The sequence below is a fragment of the Tasmannia lanceolata genome, unplaced genomic scaffold (assembly GCF_043159265.1).
Source record: "Tasmannia lanceolata isolate RefF3 unplaced genomic scaffold, GAP_Taslan_0.1 ptg000020l, whole genome shotgun sequence".
In the NCBI taxonomy this organism is placed as follows: domain Eukaryota; kingdom Viridiplantae; phylum Streptophyta; class Magnoliopsida; order Canellales; family Winteraceae; genus Tasmannia; species Tasmannia lanceolata.
Genome location: NW_027518697.1, coordinates 21,286,064 through 21,311,098, shown reverse-complemented (window position 1 = coordinate 21,311,098; position 25,035 = coordinate 21,286,064). Strand labels below are relative to the sequence as shown.

Below are 25,035 nucleotides of genomic sequence, written 5' to 3'. Positions count from 1 at the left end.
AAAAGCAAAGAATTATGGCTGAATTTTCTAGGGCCTGTTCAGTTGCGTGCAGGAAACGGAAAGGAAACGGAAATGATGTGGCAGAAGGAAACGGAAAGGAAACGGAAAGGAAAAGAAACTGCTAAGAGTGCGTTGCCAGGAAAAGGAAAAGAAACAGTAAAGAAACAACAGAAATGTGCATTCAGTTGCCAGGGAAACGGAAAAGAAACATCACAGAAATGTTAAAAGAAGTGGAAATATCATTTTCTATGGGATAGGTAAAAATGCAAAAATGTTAAAAATGCAGAAATGTTAAAAGAAGTGGAAATACCCATTCTACCCTTGTGCTCTAATCTTGTTTTGCAAACGAACGAATTTAAGATAGGTAAAAATGCAAAAATGTGATTCTCTCTAGGCAAAAAATGCATGTTTTTATGACAATTTTGATGACCTAACAAATCCTATGAAATTTGTGTGGGTATAATGGGTCCCATACTTTTCTATCAGTCGTCTTTTAAGGCCATTAATTGGACGGTTAAGATAGTCCGATCCGAGCTCACTACGAAACTGATGGGTTTCACTATTGGATGGGCCATAGTAACAAAGTTGTACCTATTGGACAATCCTAACCATCCGTTCGAATGCCTAATAAGGTTAAAAGTTAAAACAGAATAGTAACACCATTTTACCTTTGTTTTTTATTTTGCTCTCTTTTCTTCGAAATGGGAAAATAAGGCAATTCTTCTCTAATCACAGAAAAGACAAGTATGAATTTTAAACCATCCATCCTCCGGTTAGGATCATCCCATGTGTATTTTGTACTATTGTTGAACTCCACAATATAAAGATCCAGAATTAAAAAAGTAGTAAATATTTGGATTGCTCGATCTTCTCGAAGCTGCTATTTGGCACATGGATTATCTGTGACTGTGGACACCCAGCTCTAGCATATCTTGAATTGTTAAGGAGATTCTTAGCTTGAGTAGGTAAATTCGTAAATTCCCACCGAAACTGAAACTTGTTAACAAACTGAAGTTGAATCTGCCTCTCCCCCAGTTCGTGCCCAAGAGCGTGAGGCATGGATTAACACACCACCGTACAGTGATATCCATCACTTGAATCTCTCACTGGAATCACTTGGGCGGTTGTTTATTGTATTGAAGTGTACTGGTAATCAAAGACAATTAATGTCCTGAGCAGACTCAGGCCCTCGTTTAAGATTGTGAGTCCCCCCTTTAAGCCAATTGAAGTTGAATTCATGACATCTCAAGTACAGGTTTTCCCTGCACCATCCTAGCATCAGCTCCGCAATCTTAATCGCATCACGAGCTCATAGGCTCATCTGGTAATGTCAAAATTCAAAACCATCCATGCGGTAGAGTCAGAAACCAATTTTAACAAGACACTGCTTACTTCAATTGGCAATACCAATTATGATATGGATTCAATTGTGAATACCAACTGACATTTAAAAAAAAGAAGGAAAATGTTAACAGCACTACTGTATTTTGCATCATTTCCAGAAAGTGAATCCAACTTGACCGAGAGCACATTCTAGCAAAAGCAAAACATGTAACTGCATTAGTGTTTGTTTTCTTGTTACTGATTTACACACCACATGAGCATTGGCTTCAGATCGACACAATCCAAGCTAAACATTCAAAAAGTATCACAACAAAACACATTTACAACTCCGATAAAGAATTTCCCTACTTATTTTCACCACATTAAATGTCAAAATACTCCCACGTCTGCAATCACAATATAAAGAAAGGTTCAAAACAAAATATTGTTAATAAGTACCTTAATTTGTTGAAAATACCAAAACAGTGCTGAAATTTATCTACAAGGCTATGCATATGCATTCAAGAAGGCAACCATTGCACAACAAAAGCAGATCATAATACCCTCTGAACAACTCATTACTAGTCCGTGGACGCCGCCCACTCCACTCACTTAGGTGGTATGCGGTCTTACGATGCGGGGTAATGAAATGTCGTAAGAGAGGGTACCCGCCATCGGCGAGGTAAAACTTTCCTACAAATAAAAAAATATTCTATATCAGCAACTAGTAATAACTGAGAACTTGTTTACTAGAATGTAACTATGTCATATACAATGTACCTGGAATAAGTGGAATCTTGTCAGCCCTTGTTAATGCGTCCGCTAACACTCTCGAGTCGGAAGCCGAACCCTCTCATCCGGCTAGGATATACGTGAATTTTAAGTCAAAGTCACAGGCCGCCAAAACATTTTGAGCTATAAAATGCTTACGACAAAAGTAGGCAGGTTTGTCTTCAATACGTACTTTAGCACGTATGTATGTCCCGTCTATTGCACCGATGCAATCCTTGAAATATGGCATCCACCTTGGATTCCCCTCAATCTGCGATGGTGTCTCACCTGTCGGTGGTTTGATGAAGAAATCTTGCATACCCAAAATTGCCTTTAGTACTTTGTTGAAATACGTCGAAACAGTTGCCTCTGAACGTCTAGCACATGCTCTAATAGTCCTAACCCTCTGATTATGTGCCACAATATGCAAGAAGATGGCAACTTGTTCCTCCACCTTACAATGGATTGTATCTTCTAGGGTTCCTGCTCGTTTAAATATTTCAACAAATTGACGAAAGCAGCTGACGTTTATCCGTAGCAAGTTATGGCAATGTTCATCTGAATCGATGACAAAAGAAATGAACGTACGACGCGTTAAGTAATTGCTTTCATAGGGAGCTCTGAGAAGATACTTTTCATAGTACTCTTTCCAAAGTACTAAGATGGCAGCAGCACCAGCCATTAGTAGTGCGACTGCTTGCCGAACTAACTCATTCCTACGCTTCAACTCAGCTCTTCGCAACACTGTTTTCTTCCTCCCTGTAGGACGACGAGGCATCTTACTCTAAATAAGAAGTCAATAACTCAATAGAAAATACAACACAATAAAAAATAATGCATCTTAAACACATAAACCATTCATCCAAAAACCATCAATCCAACCATGCATATACCATCCCTCCACAAACCATCCATCCATACGCAACCACTCCATAAACCTACCAACCATGAATATACAAATCCCTCCACAAACCATCCATCCATACACAACCACTCCATAAACCATCCATCCATAACCCACAAATACCACCATCCATCCATAAACCATCCATCCATAACCCACAAATAGCACCATTAATACCCCCATCTCAACATTCAACCAGAATGTCATCCTACAATGCTACTATCACTTACAAACAAGATTAAAATCATGAAGCAAACTAATAATGGATCAACAACAAGATAAAGAAAGAGGAACATCATAAATGATTAGAACAACAAGATAAATGTAAAGAAACATCAGATTTATTACCTTGCAAGTTAGGATCTCTTCAGAGAATTGAGAATCAGAAATTGGTGTCCCTTGCAAAAAATCAGATCTGATTAACACCACCACCAATAAAACATAATAAGATGGATCCCCATCAAATCCAACATAGCAAACCCCCCATTAACACCACCACAAACAAACCCACATTAACACCTCCATGTTAACAGTACATCTAGTAGCTTAGCCATGTAATCACACACAAAAAAGATCGACAACAAGATAATGTTGGTATCATAGACTAATAAAAAACTCTACAAATGATAAACATAGCTGATTATGAAGCAATTAATAGATAAACCATTGTGGTTAACCATCACACACAATAAGAAGAGTTAACAACAAACGATTCAATCACAACTAAATACCAAATCGAAATGAAAAAACTCATATCACAGTTCCAAATCAGAAAAATAATTTTTATTCCAGAACCCAAAATGGATGAACACAGATAAGCCCAAATAAGTGAAAAAAACAGACATCAACCCAAAAATGAGGGCTCCAAAGCATAGATTACAGCTAAAAACGAGGGTTTTCAGAAAAAATGGCACAGAAAAGAAAAATACAACAAAGAAAAATGATCCATGAAAAGTTATAGGGTTTAGAAAGCTTAGACAGAGATGAGAAGAGCAAAAAAACGGTAGAAAAAAACTAAAAGGGTTTACACACGAAAGATCCAAAAAAAAAATGCAAGGGTTTATGGCAAACCACAGATTTTGTACCTGGAGTTTATAGGCGAAGGAAAAAATGAAAGGGTTTGCAGCAAACCAAAGGGTTTATAAGCCAACGAAAAAATGCAAGGGTTTATAGCAAACCAAAGATCCCATTGCTCCATAGCAAACCAGAGATTTCATACCCAATATCCAAAAAAATGAAAAAAAATGAAGGGAGGAGAAGGACGCGTACCTGTTCGAGGATTGGAGGCAAGCTTCGGTTGGAGAAGAAAGAGCTCGGCTTCTCCTTTCGATGGTTGGGGTTTTGCTTCTTCTTCTGTTTGGAGAGAGGTGAGAGATTTTTTGGAAAGTGTCTATCGAATTAGGGAAGAGAAACTAGGGCAGAGATTTTCTTCAAACCCTTGTTCTGTATTTCTGAGTAAGAAAACAAGAAAGAAAAATCGTTTTCTCAAGGTTGAAGACAACACAGAGCTTCGGATCTTCAAGAGATGGGTAAAAGCAAGAAAGAAAAATCGTTTTCTCAAGGTTGAAGACAACACAAACCTTCAGATCTTCAAGAGATGGGTAAAAGCTTCGGATCTTCGTGCTTTTCTTGATGGATTTGGGGTTTGGGCTTTTTTTTTCTTTACTTCTCTTCTGTTTTCGAGAGGAACCTGAGGCGGTGATTGAGGAAAATCCGTGCGAATCCGAGGCTACCGCACGGATTTGTTTTCGCGGAAACACCCCCTCCACATCGGATTATTCGGATTCCACGTAGGAGTTCGGGTTTCTCAGCGCTTTCCGATTACGCGCAACAAAACGACCACATTACCCACTTTCCACGGAAACGAGGGGTATTTTCTTTTCCGTTTCCGTTTCCTTGCTGCAACTGAACAGGCCCCTAGGGAATGATGCTCTGTCTCTCTCTCTCTCTCTCTTCCGTCTCTCTTTTCTCTCCCTCTATTGGTAATTACACCCCCTACTTATTCTCCTACTCTCCGAGCATTTGTCACGCAACCAAACACTACACAATTCTTCGAGGTAATTCTAGACAAATCAAAATGCTTGTCTCCCCCCTTTGACTTCCTATTCCACTACTCTTCGAGCCACCCCCAAGCAACCGAACATAACATTAGGGTAGTTGTCAAGTGAAGTTAACTTTAGAGACATGAATGACAACACCACTGCCAGGAATGAATTTTCTGGTGCTGGCTCTGTTATTAGTTTCACATCTACTGTCTAAAGCTAATTACTGCATTGGTTGCATGCTGTAGAAGTTTATCTGAAAGGTAAATGGTTGTTTATATTGATGCGTATTTTATATGTCCACTGTCAAATGATCCTAATTTTTTGGCAAAGTGATGAAACGTTGCCGTAATTGTTTGTTACTTATATCCATAGGCACCAGTTCGGGAAACGGAAACGTGAAACACGTGAAAAAATCCAAGGGGAAACGGGAAACGATAGAGAAATGCATGTGAAATGCATTGGTAAACGTCTTGGGAAACGCAAGGAAAACCTAAAGGAAACGCTAGTGAAACGTACGTGAAACCTAAAGGAAACGCTAGTGAAACACATAAATGTGATGGTAACACACATTAATAGATGAAAATGCTTGTACTAGAATCTTGAATATAATATTTATATTTCTAAGTTCTAAGTCTAACATAAGCATATCAAATACAATTCAAAATTCAAAGTTCAAAGTGATAAATCATAAATATGCATTTCAATTTTCATATCATATCAATTATAAAACAAATTATAGAAGTATAAAAGTAAAACATAAGCAAATTAAACTATTAAAATACCTTTGTTGAAGCAATAAGTGGCACTTCATACCTTTGTTGAAGCAATCACAATGTCTTCTCAATTCTTAACGGGCCGAAGAGTAGACCCTCAATGAAGAACAAATAAAAATGAAAAACACTCAATGCCTCTTGATAAGCGGATTACAAAGTTGCAAGCTCACAATCACTCCAACAAAATAAGCATATGAAAGCCCTGTGGAGTGCCTCTTGATAAGATGTGAAAATACAAGCTCAAAGAGGTTTAGCTTTTGATAGAAAAGTTTAAGCTCAAAAAGATAGGATTTGATCTTTCAAAATAGTTCAAAAGCTTGTTTAGATAGGTTTAGATAGTGTATATATAGTGTATTTGAAAATATGACCGTTTGGGGGTAAAACTGTAAAAAATTGGGTTGAAAAAGTCAACTTGCGAAAGCCCCAACGGCTAGTTTGCCAAATCGCGGCGGTCGACCGGGCTACAGCAGTCGCCCGCCCCTATCGGGCGCACTTTTTTATTTTCAAATTTCTTACCGTCGCGGTCGACCGGCCCCATGGCAGTCGCCCGGCGAGGGCTACCTGTTTGCTCATAAATTCAGCTCACAAATTCAGCTCACAAAACCTATCCCGGTCGACCGACCCTTGGCGATCGCCCGTCCAAACCCATGATAGATTGTTCCTGGCGTTCCAGGAACACCTCCGCGGTTGCCCGGATCACCTCGGTCGACCGGCCTGCCAATATCCGGCGAGTGTTGGATTTCCAGCTACCTTGCCGCGGTCGCCCGGGACATCCCGGTCAACCGGCCCTATATAAAATTCCATTTTTACTTTAAAAGTTCAGGGGCTTTTGGGCCTTGGTCTTTGGGCTTAAGTCCTAGGTTTTTAAACACATTTTTTGGTGTGTGTATGGTTTTCAAAGATATAAAAAGTTTAGTATAAAAATCATTTGAAAACCTATTGAAAGGGCATTCTATATAAAATCAAGAGGACTCTAAATACATTCTAAAAATGAATACCATTGAGTCTTCTTGGAATGTATTAGCTCATTTGCACTTTCTTGGACTTCTTCAGCTTGTGAGTGAACTTCTTCAACTGATTTGGCTCTTGTGACTTCTCCCCCAATCTTCAATGCAAGTTGAAAGGTACATGAGGTATCACCATGGCATATTCAACTCCAAGCTTCTTCTTGAAACTTGATAGGGAACTTGTGGGATATTGAACTTGAGCTTCTTAACTTTGAACATCCTCCAAATGGTGATGTCTTCACTGTGAGTGCAAGCTCTTGATCATCATGTGTGCGGATTCATAAGCCATGTGTTGAGATGAGTTGTGTAATGGCGATTATGACATGAAATTCCTGTATATAACACAACACCTCAAAGCAACACATCAGTCCATAAATGCTAATCAATTTAGTTTGCTAGCATCAAAACAATAAGGTAAGGTGAATGTTTGAACCCATGGAAACCCTTGGGCTTACAACTTTTCTCACCCTTCCCGGTTGGGTTTATAAACCGCTCTTCTTCCTATTTCCATCTTTCTCTTCTTCATTATCTTGATCTTGATCGCTTTTTTTATCCTGATTGATGTCTTCTCCTGGTCTTGATTCCCTTTTATTGATCTTGATTGTTTATTTCCTTTCTCTCTCTTCCTCTTAGTTCATTCCTTTTCAGCCCCCAAGTGTTCGATAAAAATCCAGTTAGAGATGCCCTTAATTAAATTCTTTAGGTAAGTTCATCTAGCACTCTTCAAGTGTTCGGTGAATTCCCGATAGAACCTAGGATCACATCAGTACCATTAAAGAACTAGGTTTATATGAAAGTTGTGAACTGAGAACCCAACCGTTGCAAACTGTAGACTCAAACCTTAACTAGGCAAATTGATGAACTAGGTAATGTAGGAGATGACTCACTTTTGGATTGGGTCAAGTTTTCGAGTTTTGAACTATGCTTCAAATGGATATGTGACTCAATATGAAACCAAATCTAGAATCTTTGCGGAAATAGTGTTGCCTTTGTTAGAAATGAGATGAGGGTTAGAGAGAAGAAGAAGAGGAGTAGCGAAGATGGGAAGTCGCCACTAAAGGGATCTCCTCATACATACGATGTACATATAGGCCCAAATAGGGCATCCAATCTACAAAGACTACAATACCCCTAATACTACAAATAATACCTAAACTACCCTTACATGTTATTCAATACTCCCACTCAAGCTAGAGTGTATATACTATGAAACTCCGGCTTGTTACAAAGAACTACAAGAAAGAACTAAAAATACAACAAAAAGAACCATACATCAAAAAGTGCAATAAGTTCATACACATCCATGTTGGTATAACACTCATCCTCAAGCTGGTGTGGTAAATACATAATGACAACATACCAAAAAGACAGCAACAACCAAGAGTATATCAGCGAGATCGACGGCCATTAAAGACAGACCAGCTCCCCGCTGAATCAGCATGACGACGAGAGTGATAAAAAATGAGGCCTCCCCCTGAATGAGAGCCCCGCAAATACATCTGCAAACCACGAAGGATCGAATGGTGACACCACGATAGAGAAATAGCAGCGATCCATCGAGCAAAATAGGCACACCAAAGGTGCTCACATGAGCAACGACCAAGCACCATGAGCAGGAACACCGGCTAAGCAGCACCATGCCAATAGAGGATAACCACCGATGGGGAAACCATCAGAGGCAAGGTCGACGGGGAAATCGTCGCCTGAAGATAAGAAGACAAGGAGGGAGAAGATAACCAACCAATGATGTGGATACCATCGTCTGGAGACAAGGTCGACGGCATGAACATCGTTGCCTGAAAAGAGTTGACCAACGATGGGGAAACCATCGCCCATAAAAGAGAGGTCGACGGGAAAACGAAGTCGTCCCCTGTAAAAGAGCCACCCAACGATGGGGATACTATTGCCTGGAAAAGAGAGGTCGACGGGAAAACGAAGTCGTCACCTGTAAGAGAGACGACCAACGATGGGGAAACCATCGCCTGGAAAAAATGGTCAACGGAAAAACTGAAACCGTCGCCTGTAAGAGAGCCGACCAACATTGGGGAAACCATTGCCCGGAAAAGATGAGGCATAAAGCCGGAAACTAATGCTTAAACTACGCCAAGAACATGGAAAAGAAACAACGAACATGGCGAAGAACATAAGGAGAACACAACAACACTCCCCCTCGGGCAAGACTACATGAGCCAGGACAAGATAAGAAAAAGGCAACAAGGAAGACGATAACAACCACTAAGGGGACGAACAAAGATCATAAAGAGAAGACGATAACACTCTCCCTCAAGAAAAGACAATATAACAGCATAACAACACTCCCCCAAGAAGACAATACGAAGAAAAAAGACAACATCAAGAGAAAGGAACAACTCCAAGAAAAACATGACAACACTCCCCCTCAACTCGAAGGTCGAATGCCTTCAACTTGTAACGAAAACGAAGACAAACAAGGCACCACACCTTCCTCGGACATTTCATCAAACAGTTGGTGTGTGCCTTGAAGAAGAGGACAAAGAAACGAAAACAAACAAGGCACCACACCTTTCTTAGACATTTGAGCTCGTGTGCGCCTTGAAGAACATACACAGAAAAGACAATGGGAAGAAAGAGATGACAAGAAGACAGCAATAAGACAACCCAATAGGGGTTTGGAGGACATAAGGCATAGCCGTATGGAAATGGGAACAGACGAGAGAGTGATGGAGTAATCGCATGGGAATAAAGACTAGAATACAAAAGGGATAAACAAAAGTTAATTGCACAGGGTGTTGTAATCGCAACATGCGATTAACAACAAGGGATAATCGCACGACACTGATCGTAAGGGGGAGGATAAACTTAATCGCATGGTGTGATTACCAGATAGGGTTAATCGCATCATGCGATGCGATTAGTACTCTCTGTGTTAATCGCAACATGCGATTAACATAGGGAAACCCTAGATGCCGTGAAGAAGAGAAATGGAGAGTATGAAGACACAGAGGGAGAGAGATACACAGAAGTTTGGAAAGAGTTACGGCGACGGAAAAACCGAGAGATAGATTTGGGAGAGATTCCAGGATGCGTAAAGCACAAATATAGATAGAGAAGAGAGATTTTAGGGATTTTGGAAGAGATAAAAGGGAGATATTTTTGGGTTTGCTGAAAAACCCACAACAACAAACAAAAGGAGACACAAAAGACTAGAGGGAGAGAGAGAGAGACGAGAAATGGAGGATAGACTCTTCTTCTTTTCTTCTTAAGGATTAGGCCTTTTGGCTTTGATACCATGTTAGAAATGAGATTAGGGTTAGAGAGAGGAAGAAGAAGAGAAGTAGAGAAGATGTGAAGTCTCCACTAAAGGGAGCTCCTCATGTACGATGTATATAAAGGCCCAAATAGGCCATCTAATGTACAAAGACTACAATACCCCTCACACTACCAGTAATACCTAAACTACCCTTACGTGTTATTCAACATTCTTCTACCTTTGGCATTGTAGGGAATGAAGCAACTGAACCCTCTGAGAAAGTAAAAAAGGTGGGAACTCCTCATTAGAAGGAAGATTTGTGGGAATATTTGGAATATTCCCTTGATGGGTTTCCTCTCATTTGCCCGTCAAATATGAGGTGGGCATGAATGGTTTTTGGCAAAAATATATTTTGAGATAAGAGCACAAGAAGGTGCAAGGAGAGGAAAGGTTTTGAAGAGAATGTAGATTGAAAATGATAACTAAAAGGGAAAACAAAAGAAGCTAGATTATTCTATCATCAAAGGAATCACAATCAGAACTAAATATGAAAAAGCGAGATTAACTAATCAGAATATAAAGAATCTCCCAAAAGGCTTGTATATCCAATGAGGATTAAGAATAGATGACTCGGCTATAAGATAGTGGAAATCAGATGTCACACCTCCATCCTTTCACCAGCTCTAATGACAACTAGAGAGACCATTAAGCTGTTTATACTATCATACATTTTTTTCTTAATGGAAAATGCAATTTCTATGCCCAAATTTTCTAAGAAATAAAATCAAATCACATTGCAATATAATTCTTTTTTTTTTTGAACAGCACATTGCAATATAATTCTTATGCAACCTTTGATATTTGTGTCATGCAGGGGCTTAGGACCTTGGGGTCCAGATTTGGTTCGAAAGTACACAAGTACTAGATTTGGCACGCAGTCAAATGGTGACGTATTGAACGAAGAGGAGTCCAAATTGCTAACAGGTATGTTTTATATATGATATTCATATGTAAATCACTATGATTTAACAGTCTTCTAACTATTTGTGTTTCAATGGAAGACTATGTATACCATACTTTGGCTGCCAAAGCTAGTGGAGAATTATGCTTGAAATATATTTTTTCTTTTGGAGCATATGCGAAGTTGCCCCTTCTGCAAAGGTTGGTACTGGCTAATTTCCCTCAATTTATTTCAATAATCGGTCAAAGTACTTCATATTAATGTCAAAATTATTTCGTACTTAATGGAAGTACTTCCCTTATTAATGATAATGTTTCCTATGTTTATGGTTACATGTTTAGTTGCATAAGATAGTACACTTGATTTTTAACAATGCAGTCAATTTACTGTAAGAGAAATATCGAGTTTGAAAAGAAAGTGAACGACATACGAACTAGGGTGTCAAATTGGAAAGGAAGACAATAGAGGAAGCTAAGGCCGGAAGACAATAGAGGAAGCTCATTCACCGGAAAAGGTTGGCAAACACTGAGGCTGACGAACTCGCCAAGGCTGGAACTGCAAGGATCGACTCTGTCATCACTCTCTTTGGGCAGGAATCAGGGGCCGATTGAATTATTTCACTTGTAGTTTTCATTTTGTTTTCTTGCTGCCGGCTATGCCGTGATTGGTATGGAGGGAACACCTTGTCCCTTTGTATCTGATGTACCAATCTATTTGATGGAAATAAAATTTTGTTAACTTTAAAAATAAATAAAAAACTATAGAGGAAGCTAGGGTTTTGAGATGTAGTAGAGATATCTCTACTAAATTGAATAGAGATTTGCTTTAGATCTTGATCAATTAGGCTCTGATACCATGCAAAATCTGCATGAAGCTGTAATGAATTGAGGGATAGACAGAGAAGAAAGAGAACTAGAGAACCCACCAATTCTTGCGGCTTGAACGTATTGAGATAATAAGCGTAAACCCTAACACATGTACTTATATACAACACTAAACCAGAGCGCCAGCCAGGTTCGAATTCAAATGAAAGATCTTCAAAAGTCTTAAATGAAAGCCAGGTTCGTTCAACAGCATGGGCAGATGCATCGGGCCAAGCAGATTGATGAAGATGAAGTGGTGGTCATTTATAACTAGACATGCTCTCTCAATCTCTGGAAAGCTTTCTCCTCTCTCCTCTCGGAAGTCGCTTTCTCGATACCAATAGGGGCAGGCCATATGTCCCTCTTTATGTGAGCCTCAGGGGATAGTGGAGCCGTAAATTTGGGGTCTCATGGGCCAAGAAGCAGTTTCGCTCAAATGAGACATTGGTTCCAGGACTCTTCTTAGTGGACTATTGTCCGCTTTGACCGCGAACAGCTGATCTTGGCCAGTCTTGAATTGTGACTCGACGGGGCCGTTTGGAAGATATCCGTTTGGGAGATCTTGAGAGCACAGACTTGCCATTAATGACATACAATGTTCTACAATGCATATGCATGTGTTATTTGTAGGAGGTCTTCCCAATTGCCATCCCTACCATGGGATCAATGAAGGCCTATAGAAACATTACCTAAAATTTATGTGTTTATACTTGAAAAATATGTGCCAGTTGAATCCTCCTATGCTAGAGGAAAGCTGTTGCGAGAGACGGTGGGAGTAAAGGAGTTCTTTGGCCAGCGCCGGGAGAACTCCCCGGGGATCCTTTACCTGGGAAGGAACATAGCTAATGGTACCTGCAGTTGTGGATACGAGATAGAAAGTCTCAAAGATTTATATCTAGATATAATAGAGGCAGGCTACACTGTGCTTGAAGCTCTACAATGGTTGGAGATTGACAGAGACTGTTGTAGGAAAAACTTGGAGCTATTAGGAAATGGTCGGAGCTTAAACTCATCTCCTCGTTCTTCGCCGAGGAGCCCCCGGGAGTATGATACAATCTCTGGAAATATAGGAGAAAGAACATTAGAAGCCAGCAGAAATCTCTTTAGCTGTGGAAGACACTCAAGAAGAGGGGCAGAGGATCTGGGGCTACCATCGACCTCGAAACAATCCGAGGACTGGAAGTGCGCAATCTGCGGATACTACAACTTTGGCACTCGAAATAAATGTAGAAAGTGTGCTCGTGCTAGAGATGGAGGGCTAGTAGGAGAAGACGAGGGTTATGTAATGCGAGAAAAGAGAGAGATGTCCTCCCCTGACTTGGGAGCTAATGCGAGATTCCCTGAAATCTCTATAGCAGGAAAAGAGGTGGAAGACCGCAAAAAGGAACTGAAAAAATGCTTGGTGGGGAGCATGAAAAATCCCTCATGGGACCTGGAGGAGGTATGGCAGTGGGCTATATTAAAGCTTGGAATATACCATTATTACCAAAGTCTCTCGTAATTAATAGTTCGGAAATTCTATTCAGGTTTGACTCGGAGTAGCAAGCCCTATGGATTCTCAGAAAAGAGGGAGATGCTCTAGGTCACTACATGGCCTCCCTGCATTCCTGGCCTCCCTGCATTCCTGGAACCCGCCCATACATGCTGGGGCAAAAACGGTGTGTCTAAGATTTTATGTTACTCCTTTCCATGGATGGTCATTATCGACAGTTGAAGCCTTGGGAAAGTTTGTTGGACAAGTGCTTCAAGTCCAACTATCAGGGAATCATGACTACTGCGTGGCCTTTGACTTCGTAAAGGTCTTAACTCAATATTGGAAGTCTGTGACACCATTCATTAATTTAAAATTGGATAACATAGTTTATTTAGTCGAAGTTATATGTATGCCTGAAGGTGAAAATGAGGAAGGTTCGTCCCAATTGGCTAACCAAAATGGGAAAAAAATATCATGGGGTTTCCCCCTCCTGTGCCGGAAGAGAGAATGGTGGAGGGCAAAAAAGGTAAAATCTGGCAAGAAAGAGCCGTTGAACTCCAAATTCAAATTTTCATCTAGTCAGACGGTAGCTGAGACCTCCCTAGCCGGTTCTCTAAGACCAAGGACTACGAACTTTGAGGCTATCAAGCAAGACACAATTAATGCCCCCACAGACCGCTTTCACAAAACGTTAGGAAACTCATAAAAATCTAAAAAAGATCTCTTTTGAAAAGACCTGCGCCAAAATCAGAACATCGGAGTGGAAAGGACATTAGACTGCATATAGCCTCGAAAGATTCAAATTTTGGCTACAAAAAAGAATTTTGGGAAACCGAACAAGAAAGCAACTGAAAAAGCGACACTTGGCTCGTAAAGGTGTAAATTTAGATTGGAATTTGAAAAGCTTTCGTGTTGGAAAAGGCTTCGATAAGACCAAGCATCACCATTTCAATTCCTCTCTCCGAGAGGCCATAAAAGGCGGTTCTATAACCTTTAAGAAGAAACTAGAAGGCCATCATTCAAACAGAAGTGAGCAAGAAAGAAGCAATTTGTCTCAGACATCCTAAAAATGCTAGAAAGTTACGAGAAACCTGGAGACTCATCCTCCTCCGAAGATGAGGAAAGAGTGGATGATAGAGGTAAGAGGAAGGCTGTAAGGAAAGATGATTCAATACCAAAAAAATGGAGGGGAAGAGAAGAAGAGATCATGCGAGGGATCTCCGACAAAAAGCGAGATCGCGATGGAATACATGAAAGTTCAATGGAAAAAATTCAAAAAGAAAGCAATGGAGAATGAGGAAGAGTTTTTCCAATTGACAAGAAAAAGGCATGTCAAAGAAGTTTGTATACCTCATTATAAGTTGCCATACTTTCAACAACGTCTGGAAGAGGAGTGGAAGGAAAGAAAGGCTCTCCTGGAGGCCACTTCGGTAGAAAAAAAAGGGAACAGAGAAGGATATAGTTTTCCCCGATGAGGAGTCTAAAATATCAAGAGACTCGTTGGAAGCAGAATTCAGTGGGAAAATTAAATCCTGTATTGATAGGGGTTAATAGGTTTCAACAGAAGAAGAGAAGGATGTTTTAGAGGGGGAAGGGAAGGTGGTGTCGGAAATAGAAGAGGAAGAGAAAGAAGATACGGAAGAAGAAGAAGAGGACTATGATGAGTTTGATGAAATGACGAAAATGGGGGACCATCTGGGAATAGGGTACGCGGAGAATGTTGAAGGGACAAAAAAAATGTTCCTCGAGATTGAGAAGCGGGATGCGGGAGAAAGAAAAAAGGAAAAAACCCTAGGGAAAGGCAGTAGAGAGCTTAAAGCTCTCAGGAAGTAAAGGGGTTAGCTCTTGTGGAGTTTCTGGGTGGTTTTTTTGGGGACAGTCTTTATTACATTTTTGAGTTAGTTTTGTATAGTTTTTTGGGGATAGGATTGATCATAATCTTTTTTGTAATTCCTTGACACAAGAGTTGTCGATGGAATATGTTGAGGGTTTCTGCTTTAACCTTGCAGTAGGTTTTCTTCAAAATCTTCGAGGAAGATTGCACAAAGTGGAGGGAGATTATCAATCTTCGAAGGAGTTGTTTTCAAGCTCTTTAAGACTCGAGTTGGGAAGGTTTGTCTTCAAGATCTTCGAGGAAGATCGCACAAGTTGTTTGGAAGTTCTGTTGAAGGTGTTCTATTCAAGATCCTTGAGGAGGATCGCAAAGTTTGGTGGAATCTTTATGGGTGCTGATTCAAGATCTTCGATGAAGATCGCAAGAGTTTGGTTGGAAGTTGGTCTTTTTTGGATTTTTGGGTATGATGGGGAATGTAAAGGGAAATAATTATTTTTGGATAGTTTTTAATTATCTTTTGGGCTTTGGAGCTCTCTCCTTAGCCGCCATACGATGTAATCACGGGGCACTCTTGGTCCCTTCATGTTTATCTTGTCTGACTCATCAATATTTATATATATACTAGTCAATTTAAAAAAAAAAAAAAAAGTTGAATCCTCCTATGTTATACTTAAGATGAGGACCTAATTCTTGTTAATGTAATTCTGAGTAGAGCATTTCTTTTGTGCACTTATTTTAGCATCTCATTGAGGACCTAATTCTTGTTAAAGTAATTCAGATTAGTGCATTTCTTTTGTGCACTTATTTTAGCATCTCATTGAAGTGGTTATTTGAGGAAAGATCTTCTCGTGAAGAAGCGTACCTATATATTTTAATAAAGGTCAAGATTTAAGACTATTAGTGTATGTATATGCCTATGGGCATATTCGTCTTTTGTACATTTCTCATTATATATAAATCCTTAGGGACCCCATTGAAACCCCTAACTCACAATCTCTTTCTCTCATTCTCTTCCTCAACATGGTATCAGAGCTCTAGGGTTTTGAATCCTTAGGGACCCCATTGAAACCCCTTTCCTCTTCCATTCTTCCTCTTCTTCTTCTCCTTGACCCAACCATAACCCTAACCCATCCCCGCCCCACCCTCCTTCGTCTTCTTCTTCTTCTTCTTCTCCTCCTCCACTCCTACCCTAACCCATCCCCGTCCCACCCTCCTGCACCTCCCGCCCCCTCCTGCACCCCCCCCTCTCCAGTACCCCTCTCTCCATCACCTGCCCACCCCCCTTTCCCTCTCCAGTACCAACCCCCCGGCTCTCCAGTAACCACCCACTCACCCTATCCCTATCCAGTACCCCCCGCCCCACCCTTCATCCCCAACCCCCTTCCGACCCTTGTCCAGCCCCTAACCCTCTCTCCAACCTCTCTCCCATCTCCCTTCTCCCTCGTGGATCACCTACGCTCTATTTTTGACGTATTTTGTTGATTTTGTGACAACCCTAATCTATCTCCCTTCTCAAATGGCTTAAATCTCATATCTTTATCTCCGTTGTCTTCTTCATGTCATTAAGGGTTTCTCTCATGCCCTATTTATCATTTCTTTCTGTCCGGAGCCGCGATCTCCATTATTGATTTCTCTGATCTACGGCAAGGCATCCTTTCTTTTTTGTCCATTGTTTTTCTCTCTTTGATTATTTCCTCATGGATAGCCCAATGATTGAGGATCCCGCTCGCATGCAACCCTCTGTGGCTACTGCTCCTTCGACTCGCCCATCATCTTCCTCATATATTCCCTCGTCTTCTTCGATGGATGGCTCTTTTCCTCCCACGACCACAGTCAGGCTTGATGGGTCCAATTACCTGAATTGGAAAGTGATTGTGGAGACCTATCTCATTGCTAGGGGGAAGATTTCTATTCTTCGTTGTGACCCCCCTCCTTCCAATGATCCCACTTATGAAAGTGGGAGTAGGATGATGCCCTTATCCGTACTCTCCTCTGGCAGAGTATGTCCCTGAGATTTCCGGGACCATGAGACACCTTCCCACTGCTCGCCAGGTTTGGGATCATACTGCTACTACCTTCTCCTGGAATGGCAACCTCTCTCGAATCTGTTCCACATTCTCAGTGAATGAACTTTCACCGCGGAGACACTCCTCTCTCGACCTACTACAGTCAGTTTGTTTCCCATTGCCAGCAGTTAGATGTTCTTATGCCTCTTACCACTAATTTGACTACGGCCGCGCAGCAGCGTGATCAGATACGTGTCGTTAAGTTTCTCGAGACTTTGGGTCCTGAGTACTTGCATCTTCGTCAGCAGATATTTTGATCTGGCATTATGCCCTTTCTTCAGGAGGTTCACTTGTGTGCCCAGCAATGTACTCTTGGTGAATGTCTGCTCTTTCGGTTGATATTACTGCCACTGCTGCCTATGGCGTAGTGACCGTCAATGAAGCACAGATACGGGTACGGGGTGCGGGTACGACACGATACGGGTACGTGGATACGTGATTTCTTAAAAAAATAGGATACGGGTACGTTGGGGGTACGCTTAATATAATATATTTTTATATTTTATTATATATTTATAAAAATAAAAAATAAAATATTTTGTTCAAGAATTCAAACAATTTAATTGGAAAACAATCAAATAACATTAACATCACCAAAATCTAATATTACTTCTAAGTTGTTAGGTTTTTAATTATGGGATATATACTATAGATATTTTAATATATTCAACCCCCCTTTTGGACAACCCATATATTGTAAATCTGTAATTTTCGATTTAATTTGAACCGGGTGCGCACCCGATACGTACACAAACCCGGGTGCGTACCCGGTACGCACCCAAAGAGTACCCAAGAGCACCCGCACCCGATACGCACCCGACACGGGTACGTGGACCTCCGGAGAGTACCCATGCTTCTTAGGTGACCGTGCTACTCGGGGTGGAGGCACCTTTGGTCGTGGCCGTGACTCTGGCCGTGGTGGTCGTGGCGGTGGACGTGATCTTCCTGCAGGGCGTGATGGCCTACCATGTCCATATTGCTCGCATTGTCGTCGTGAGGGACACTATATGGAGACTTGTTATGTTTTGCACCCTGAGCTTCGTCCTTCCTCTGAGGCTCGTTTTGGTCTCTCCGCACACCTCGCTGCACCAGATTCTTCTGAGCCCTCCTCTACTTCCATTCCGCCCAGTACTGGGCCTCAGGCTGATGGTGTTTTTTTGTCTCGTGCTAACTATGATGAGTATAGCGTCTCAGATCTACCAGCCATCCCCCGACTGCAACTTTTGCTCAGCCTGGTAGCTCCCCTGCATCTCTTCTTACTAGCTCTAACTCTTGGATCATTGATTATGGAGCCTCCAATCATATGATAGGTACTTCTTCCACACTTCGTTCATTTCGTCCACTTTCTGATCAATCCATTACACTGGCTGATGGGAGCTCCACTCCTATCTCTGGTTTTGGTGATATTTTTCCTCGTGTTGGACTTACATTATCCTTTGTTCTATGTGTACCTAAGTCACACGCCCAGAGATCTCCTTTGCTGTTGGTGCTGTCAGCCAACATATGAGTTCACCTTGTGCTTCACACTGGGCAGCAGTTCTTCATATTCTTCGGTATTTAAAAATTGCTGCAGGTAGAGGGTTGCTATTCAAGAAACATGGACATCAGAAGATAGAAGGGTACATAGATGCAAATTGGGCAGGATCTCCAGCTAATAGGAGATCTACCACAGGATACTGCACATTTGTAGGAGGTAACCTTGTGTCATGGCGGAGTAAGAAACAGGACGTTATCTCCAAATCTAGTGCAGAGGCGGAGTATAGAGCTATGGCACACACAAGTGGAGAGCTCATTTGGTTACTCTCTATCTTGTCAGAGATCGATTTCTCCCCATCATCTCCTTCTCAGTTATATTGCGACAACAAGGCAGCAATTCACATTACCACAAATCCAGTCCTTCATGAGAGAACTAAACATATCGAGGTTGATTGCCTCTTCATCCGGCACCAGATTCAAAAAGGAGAAATATGCACAGTGTTCACTAGATCGGTGGACCAATTAGCGGATATGTTTACCAAGCCATTGAACAAAGCTAAATTGAGTGATAATTGTAGCAAGCTAGGAATGTTTGACATATACATTCCTGCCTATGGGCATATCCGTCTTTTGTACATTTCTCATTCTATATAAATACATAAGTGAGCGGGAGACTCCCTAACTCACAATCTCTCTCTTATTCTCTTCCTCAACAAAGACTAACCTGGATATGCAAGATTCTACCGCAATTCATTTACATTTCTTTCATGCTTTGGAGATGTGAAAGTTACTCCTTTATTTCCCATGCAGAAAGGATGTAATGTGCTTTGGATGACACAGAATTGCAAGGCCATTCTGCAGGTTCTTATGAATAATTTGGTTGGTAACCTGATGAGTTGTCTCGTCATATTTTTAAAATCTTTTGTTATATAGACTCCATGGGAATTTGTTTACATTTCTTTCACTCATTAGAGAAGATATGAAGGTTATTTCTTCATTTTCTGTACTGTGTGAGGGATGCAATTTAGCTTGAATGACACGCACTTTGTGATGTCATTCAGCCGGTGTTTACAAGTTGAGTTGGCATACATGAATAGTTGGATTTTCTGACTATGATATTAGTTAGGCAACTTTGGTTCTATTTATTTCCTTGTGCATTAATAAGCGCAAACTTGTATTTGTACCCGTGAGGATGTTTGGCAACAATATGGTAAAATAGATACTTCAAATGTATCAGATTTGATGTGTAGTGTTGTGGTGTATAAAAGTTATAAAACTATAAAGATGCCCGGTGTGATATAAAACCATAGGTAATTGCGGAAACTATTCAAGGTTTTTTTAGAGAAGGGTTTTATCAAATTTCATACTTCAAGTACGTACCATGTGAAATTGATAATACATATTACATACATGTTTCTAAGCTCTAAAAATTGTATGAAGCATGATGCTGAAGGCAGTGAAGGCCATGCAGAACCTATACCAACAAATCAAGTGGGTCAACTTGCATCTTGCTTCTGTTCAAAATCTCTAGGAAACTCTGTTTTTAGTTGCGGATCGCTAGACCATCAGTCATCCAATTTGGTCTTGATGCAAGAGCAACATTTAGTTCAAAGAAAGAAACATCATAGGGATTTCAGAGGGTCCCATATATTTGATGGACTTGTTTCTAATTGGGTTTTGTTTGATTTTCCAATTTGTTCTTAATGCAAGAGCAACATTTACTTCAAAGAAAGAAACATCATAGGAATTTCAGAGGGTCCCATATATTTGATAGACTTGTTTCTAATTGGGTTTTGTTTGATTTTCCATAATTGAGGTATTTTTAGTGGTTTTCTACAAGTATGAACCCTTTTGGGGTCTGACAAATAAGACAGACAAGTTTAAAAGGGATCAAAACTCAAAATCCTTATAGGAAAAAAAAGAAAAGAAAAGAAAAGTGGGGTTTCATGTGTTTCTCCTAGAGGAGGATTTTGGGAAATGTCTACTGTTTTGTGCTGGAATTTTAGAATGAGGTGAATGGCAAGGATTGGTTTAGGGGTTAATTAAGTTTATTTTTAATGTGATTTCCCCCCAAGGGTCAATTTGAAACCAACCTAGAAAAGATCTAGACTGGATTATCTGCCATTGTAGAAAAGAAATCTCAAAATACTGAATGGGATTTTGATGTTTTTTTTTGTTTTCCTTATAATTGTAGTGGTTTTAAGTTACACGTTTATATAGCATCTGTATTTCATGCTTGCAGGGCATCAGAATGGAAAGTGCCTACCACCTTTATATATGGCTATCAAGATTGGATGAAATTCCAAGGGGCGCAAGAAGCTCGCAAGGATATGAAGGTCCCATGTGAAATCATTAGAGTTCCTGAGGTCTCTCTCTCTCTCTCTCTCTCTCTCTCTCTCTCAGTGAAAAAGTTTGAATAATTGAAAATTTCTCGTAAAAAGTCCGGATTTTTTAATGTGCATATATTACGAATAATTCATTGATTTCTCATTATTTGTATATCTCCTGAGAAATTCAAAATTAATGAAGACATTGTAGTGAAAACTAAAACTCACAAATCACAACCTGATTCATGCACTTAACCATCATTCCATACTTTTGTTGTATTTAGAAAATTAAGCATATATGTTCTGTAAATAGAGATACGCACATGCTCTTTTATCCAAATTTTTTCCAACTCTTTCTAAACATCTCACAAATTTTTGAACATTTTCCTCGCCGAATATTCCCAACTCTAAGTTTGTAACTATTCTCTCTCTCTCTCTCTCTCTCTCTCTCTCTCTCTCTCTGATAAATCATTTGTAGAGCACTTATAAAGTTGTTTTTAATCCTTGTGTTTGCAGGGTGGGCACTTTGTGTTCGTAAATAATCCATCGGCATTCAACTCGGCTGTCATCTATGCTTGCCGTAGATTTCTCTCGCCAGATCACAGGATCGAGTCTCTCCCGGATAGCGTAACGACTGCTTAAAGTATGCTCAATACCATTATTCTCTCTAATTTATGATTATAATTAATTTCATTCTCTTTCCCACGACAATCAGAAACTATTATTTGTTGTATTGGTGTATATTATTGTACACTATACAATACCATACTGTGCAAACTATTGTTGCAAAAAATTGGATTCAGTAGATGCGATGAAAAGAAATAAAGCGGGGCCTTTTGAATTGTGATTGGGTGATATGAACCTTTTGTGTTTGGATCACAGATTTACTTCAGCATGAAATCACCATAAATCTCTGCTTAATTATGCGCAGAGATGGATTCAATTGGACAAATTCTAATCTTGCAATTATAATAAGGCTCCTCCATTTGGTTGTCTCGATACCCTCGTGGAAAGGAAAGTAAAAAATGGACAAATTTTTTAGGGAAGTGATAAATGTGCCCCTTTTCATCACTTGGGAAACCCGGCTACAGTGTATCTATGACTGAAAAGGGGCTGAAGTACTTCACGTTTGAAGGAATGAAGTGACCTGATTGCCACGTACAATGCAGCTGGGTGTCCGAAGTGATGAAAAGGGGCACATTTATCATGTCCCATTTTTTATCCTTTTTTCCATAATTTCCAATCCTGCAATTATATCAAGACTTCGTTTGTTTGCCTCCCCTGGTGGAAAGTGAATATGGGCATATTTTGTATCTTTTTTCCATTAATTCATTATCCTTCAACTTCAATGACGCCTTGTTTTGTTGCCTCCCCTAGGTGGGAAGGAAAGTGGAAAGGGACAGATTTTTGAACCCTTATTTTTTCATAAATCCACTCGGCCTTTTTCAATTTTGTCATGGAAGTTTGGTTCTTTATTTATGCAAATAATGAACCCACGGTCTGTCCTTTTTCACTTTTCTTTTTCTTAGGGACCAAAAGGAGCCCTTGGGTTTCTTTGGGCAGGTGACCTAATGGGGGCCCCTTGCAGCTGGTTTTTGCAAGAGCCGCCTTTAGTTTAGCATCCCTCTTAGAAACAAAAACGTTATACTTCAGCAAGAGAATGCCAAGAAGACCATTTCTCTTGGCCCAACATGTGCCACGTGTAATCATTAAAAATATGTGCCACGTGGACATGATCGGTTCCATTGGTTCGAGGTCAATTAGGTCCAGTATTGAACACAATTTAAGGTTCCAAGTGACCCACTTTGGTTTCTCTTAACTTATTACTATTGAATGGGTTCCTGAATAAATTTTCAAGAGGCATGGATAAAAGATAAGGTTGATCGTAGGCTTGGCCCATTTAGGTAGGATGCAAGGAGCTAGTTATGTATGTGCCTTCTACTTTCAACAATTATTTACTGTGTAAGGTGAATAAGATCTAATGGTTGTTATTTTTTTTACGTGTTGAGCATCTAGCTCAGCTGGAGGTCAGATGTTCGATCCCAGCTTACCCACCAAAAGAAAAAAAATGCTTGTTAATTTTGATATGTTTGCTATTGTTATTTGATGATGTGGTGGAGTGTAGCATTGTTGAGAAATCAGCATTATTGTAATTAGTTCACAAATTTGCTCATTCGGTGTTTCATTGAGGAAGTATGAGATTGCTTTAAAGGGATATTTGATTGGAGGATAGGTGTCAAAGTTCTTATTTCCAAGATAGGTTGTCTTGGATATCTCTCTCTCTCTCTCTCTCTCTCTCTCTCTCTCTCTCTCAAAAAAAAAGGAAAAAAGAGAGAAGAATAAGAAAAAAAAGAACACCTTGGGCACGCTTGGCTACCATGATTTTCCCCCCCATGACTATTAGCTCATCTAATGGTGAGGGACAGTTGGAGAGGGATAGATATGAGATGGACTTGAGTGAGGAGAGGGCAAGAAAAGCCTGAAAAACCAGGAAACAAAAAACTCTGCTCAAAATATGATCGACTTTATCCTGATTTTTTAGTCACTTACCACACTCAACTTATTCGTGCCCTCTCAAATCACTCCTCCTCCCACCTGCCCTACGCTCTCTCATCACTTGGAAAACACTAATTTATCATGAAAAAAAAAAAAAAAATCCGTGGCTGCCGTACATGGCCTTTATCTTCGAAAACTGAGGGTGGTGAAATTCCAGGGATATATCTTATAATTGGTGTGACAAAACAATACAACACCTCATGGGTATGTTTCATTGCATGATAACTTTTTGGGGGCAGAACTTATTTACGAATGGGTATGTATTTAACATATGGGTGTAAACGGATCGAATTCGGATCAGTTATGGCTATATCCAAATTTGAATTCGATTATAATTTATACTATCCGACTTCGGATTCGACCAAATTCAAATCCGGCAGATATTGTTCGAATTCGAATATTATCCGAATCTCTTTATCCGGTAAAGTCGAACATTCGAATTCATAACCGAATGTTCGAATTTAGTAACCAAATTCATATCCGAATTCAAAAAAATCATATCCGAATTCAAAAAATTTATATCCAAATTCGAATTCGGTAATTTCATATCCTGTTTCTATTCTAACTGCAGGCTATCACTTTCTTTACTACAATTAGAATGTCTTGCATTCTAATACAATAATACTCTATGAAAATCAAATGGTTTATCTCTAAACCATTTCAACCCCCAATATAATAAAAAATGGTTTACCTCAAAAGGTCCACTCTCAAAACACTTAAAAACGATTGCAAACTAAAACTAGTAGTTCTAACACATAAAGTTGCAAAACATGTTCCTGACAAACTACTTGGAATTCTGGTGCTCAAATTCCTTCTCATAACCAACGCATAACATATCAAAGAACCAAGTAGAGCGTCTAGCAAAATCGTCTAGCAAAATCGACTAGCAAGAGCCTTTTAATTCCTCCAAACCACCTCACAAATGAATGAGATCAAGGTTGCTGTGAAAAGCTGTTGGCCCAACTTCAACCTGTGAACAATGAAATGACTATCCCAGATCAACTACACAAATACATTCAAATTTCAAAACACAAACATGAAAGTCTGGATTTTGCTTACTAGCTGATATAATCCCTTAGCTTTCTAGGCCAGAAGCTTTTCCATGGTCTGTTTAAACACCAGTAATCAGCACTGCCAAATACATTACTGGTACTATTTCATCAATCCATACAGTAAGCAATCTTAACGACGAAAGACGGCATTATTAGTAAAACAAACAAAATACATGTGTAATTCAAGAACTCTAAGTTCTATTTGTGAATCTCAAATTACAGAATGACACCTGATAATGCACATAATAACCATGGAAGTAGATAGCAAGTTACAATCCAAATTCAACAGGCACTTCAATTACTACATTAAATAAACATATTTTAAAACCTCAACCTGGGACACCCAGCTATAGTGTATCTATGACTGCAAAGGG

General features: G+C 40.0%; 1 protein-coding gene across 1 annotated transcript in view; it reads left to right on the top strand.

The window, feature by feature from the left end:
• Nucleotides 1-21,908, top strand: part of LOC143854325 (putative 1-acylglycerol-3-phosphate O-acyltransferase) — a 45,937-nt gene extending 24,029 nt beyond the window's left edge. Inside the window, exons 6-9 of the mRNA XM_077364209.1 lie at nucleotides 10,927-11,036; nucleotides 11,114-11,213; nucleotides 20,969-21,092; nucleotides 21,570-21,908. Of these exons, the coding sequence (XP_077220324.1) occupies nucleotides 10,927-11,036; nucleotides 11,114-11,213; nucleotides 20,969-21,092; nucleotides 21,570-21,695 (460 nt within the window). The 3' untranslated portion in view covers nucleotides 21,696-21,908. The remainder of the gene's footprint in view (nucleotides 1-10,926; nucleotides 11,037-11,113; nucleotides 11,214-20,968; nucleotides 21,093-21,569) is intronic.
• Nucleotides 21,909-25,035: the final 3,127 nt, after the last annotated feature.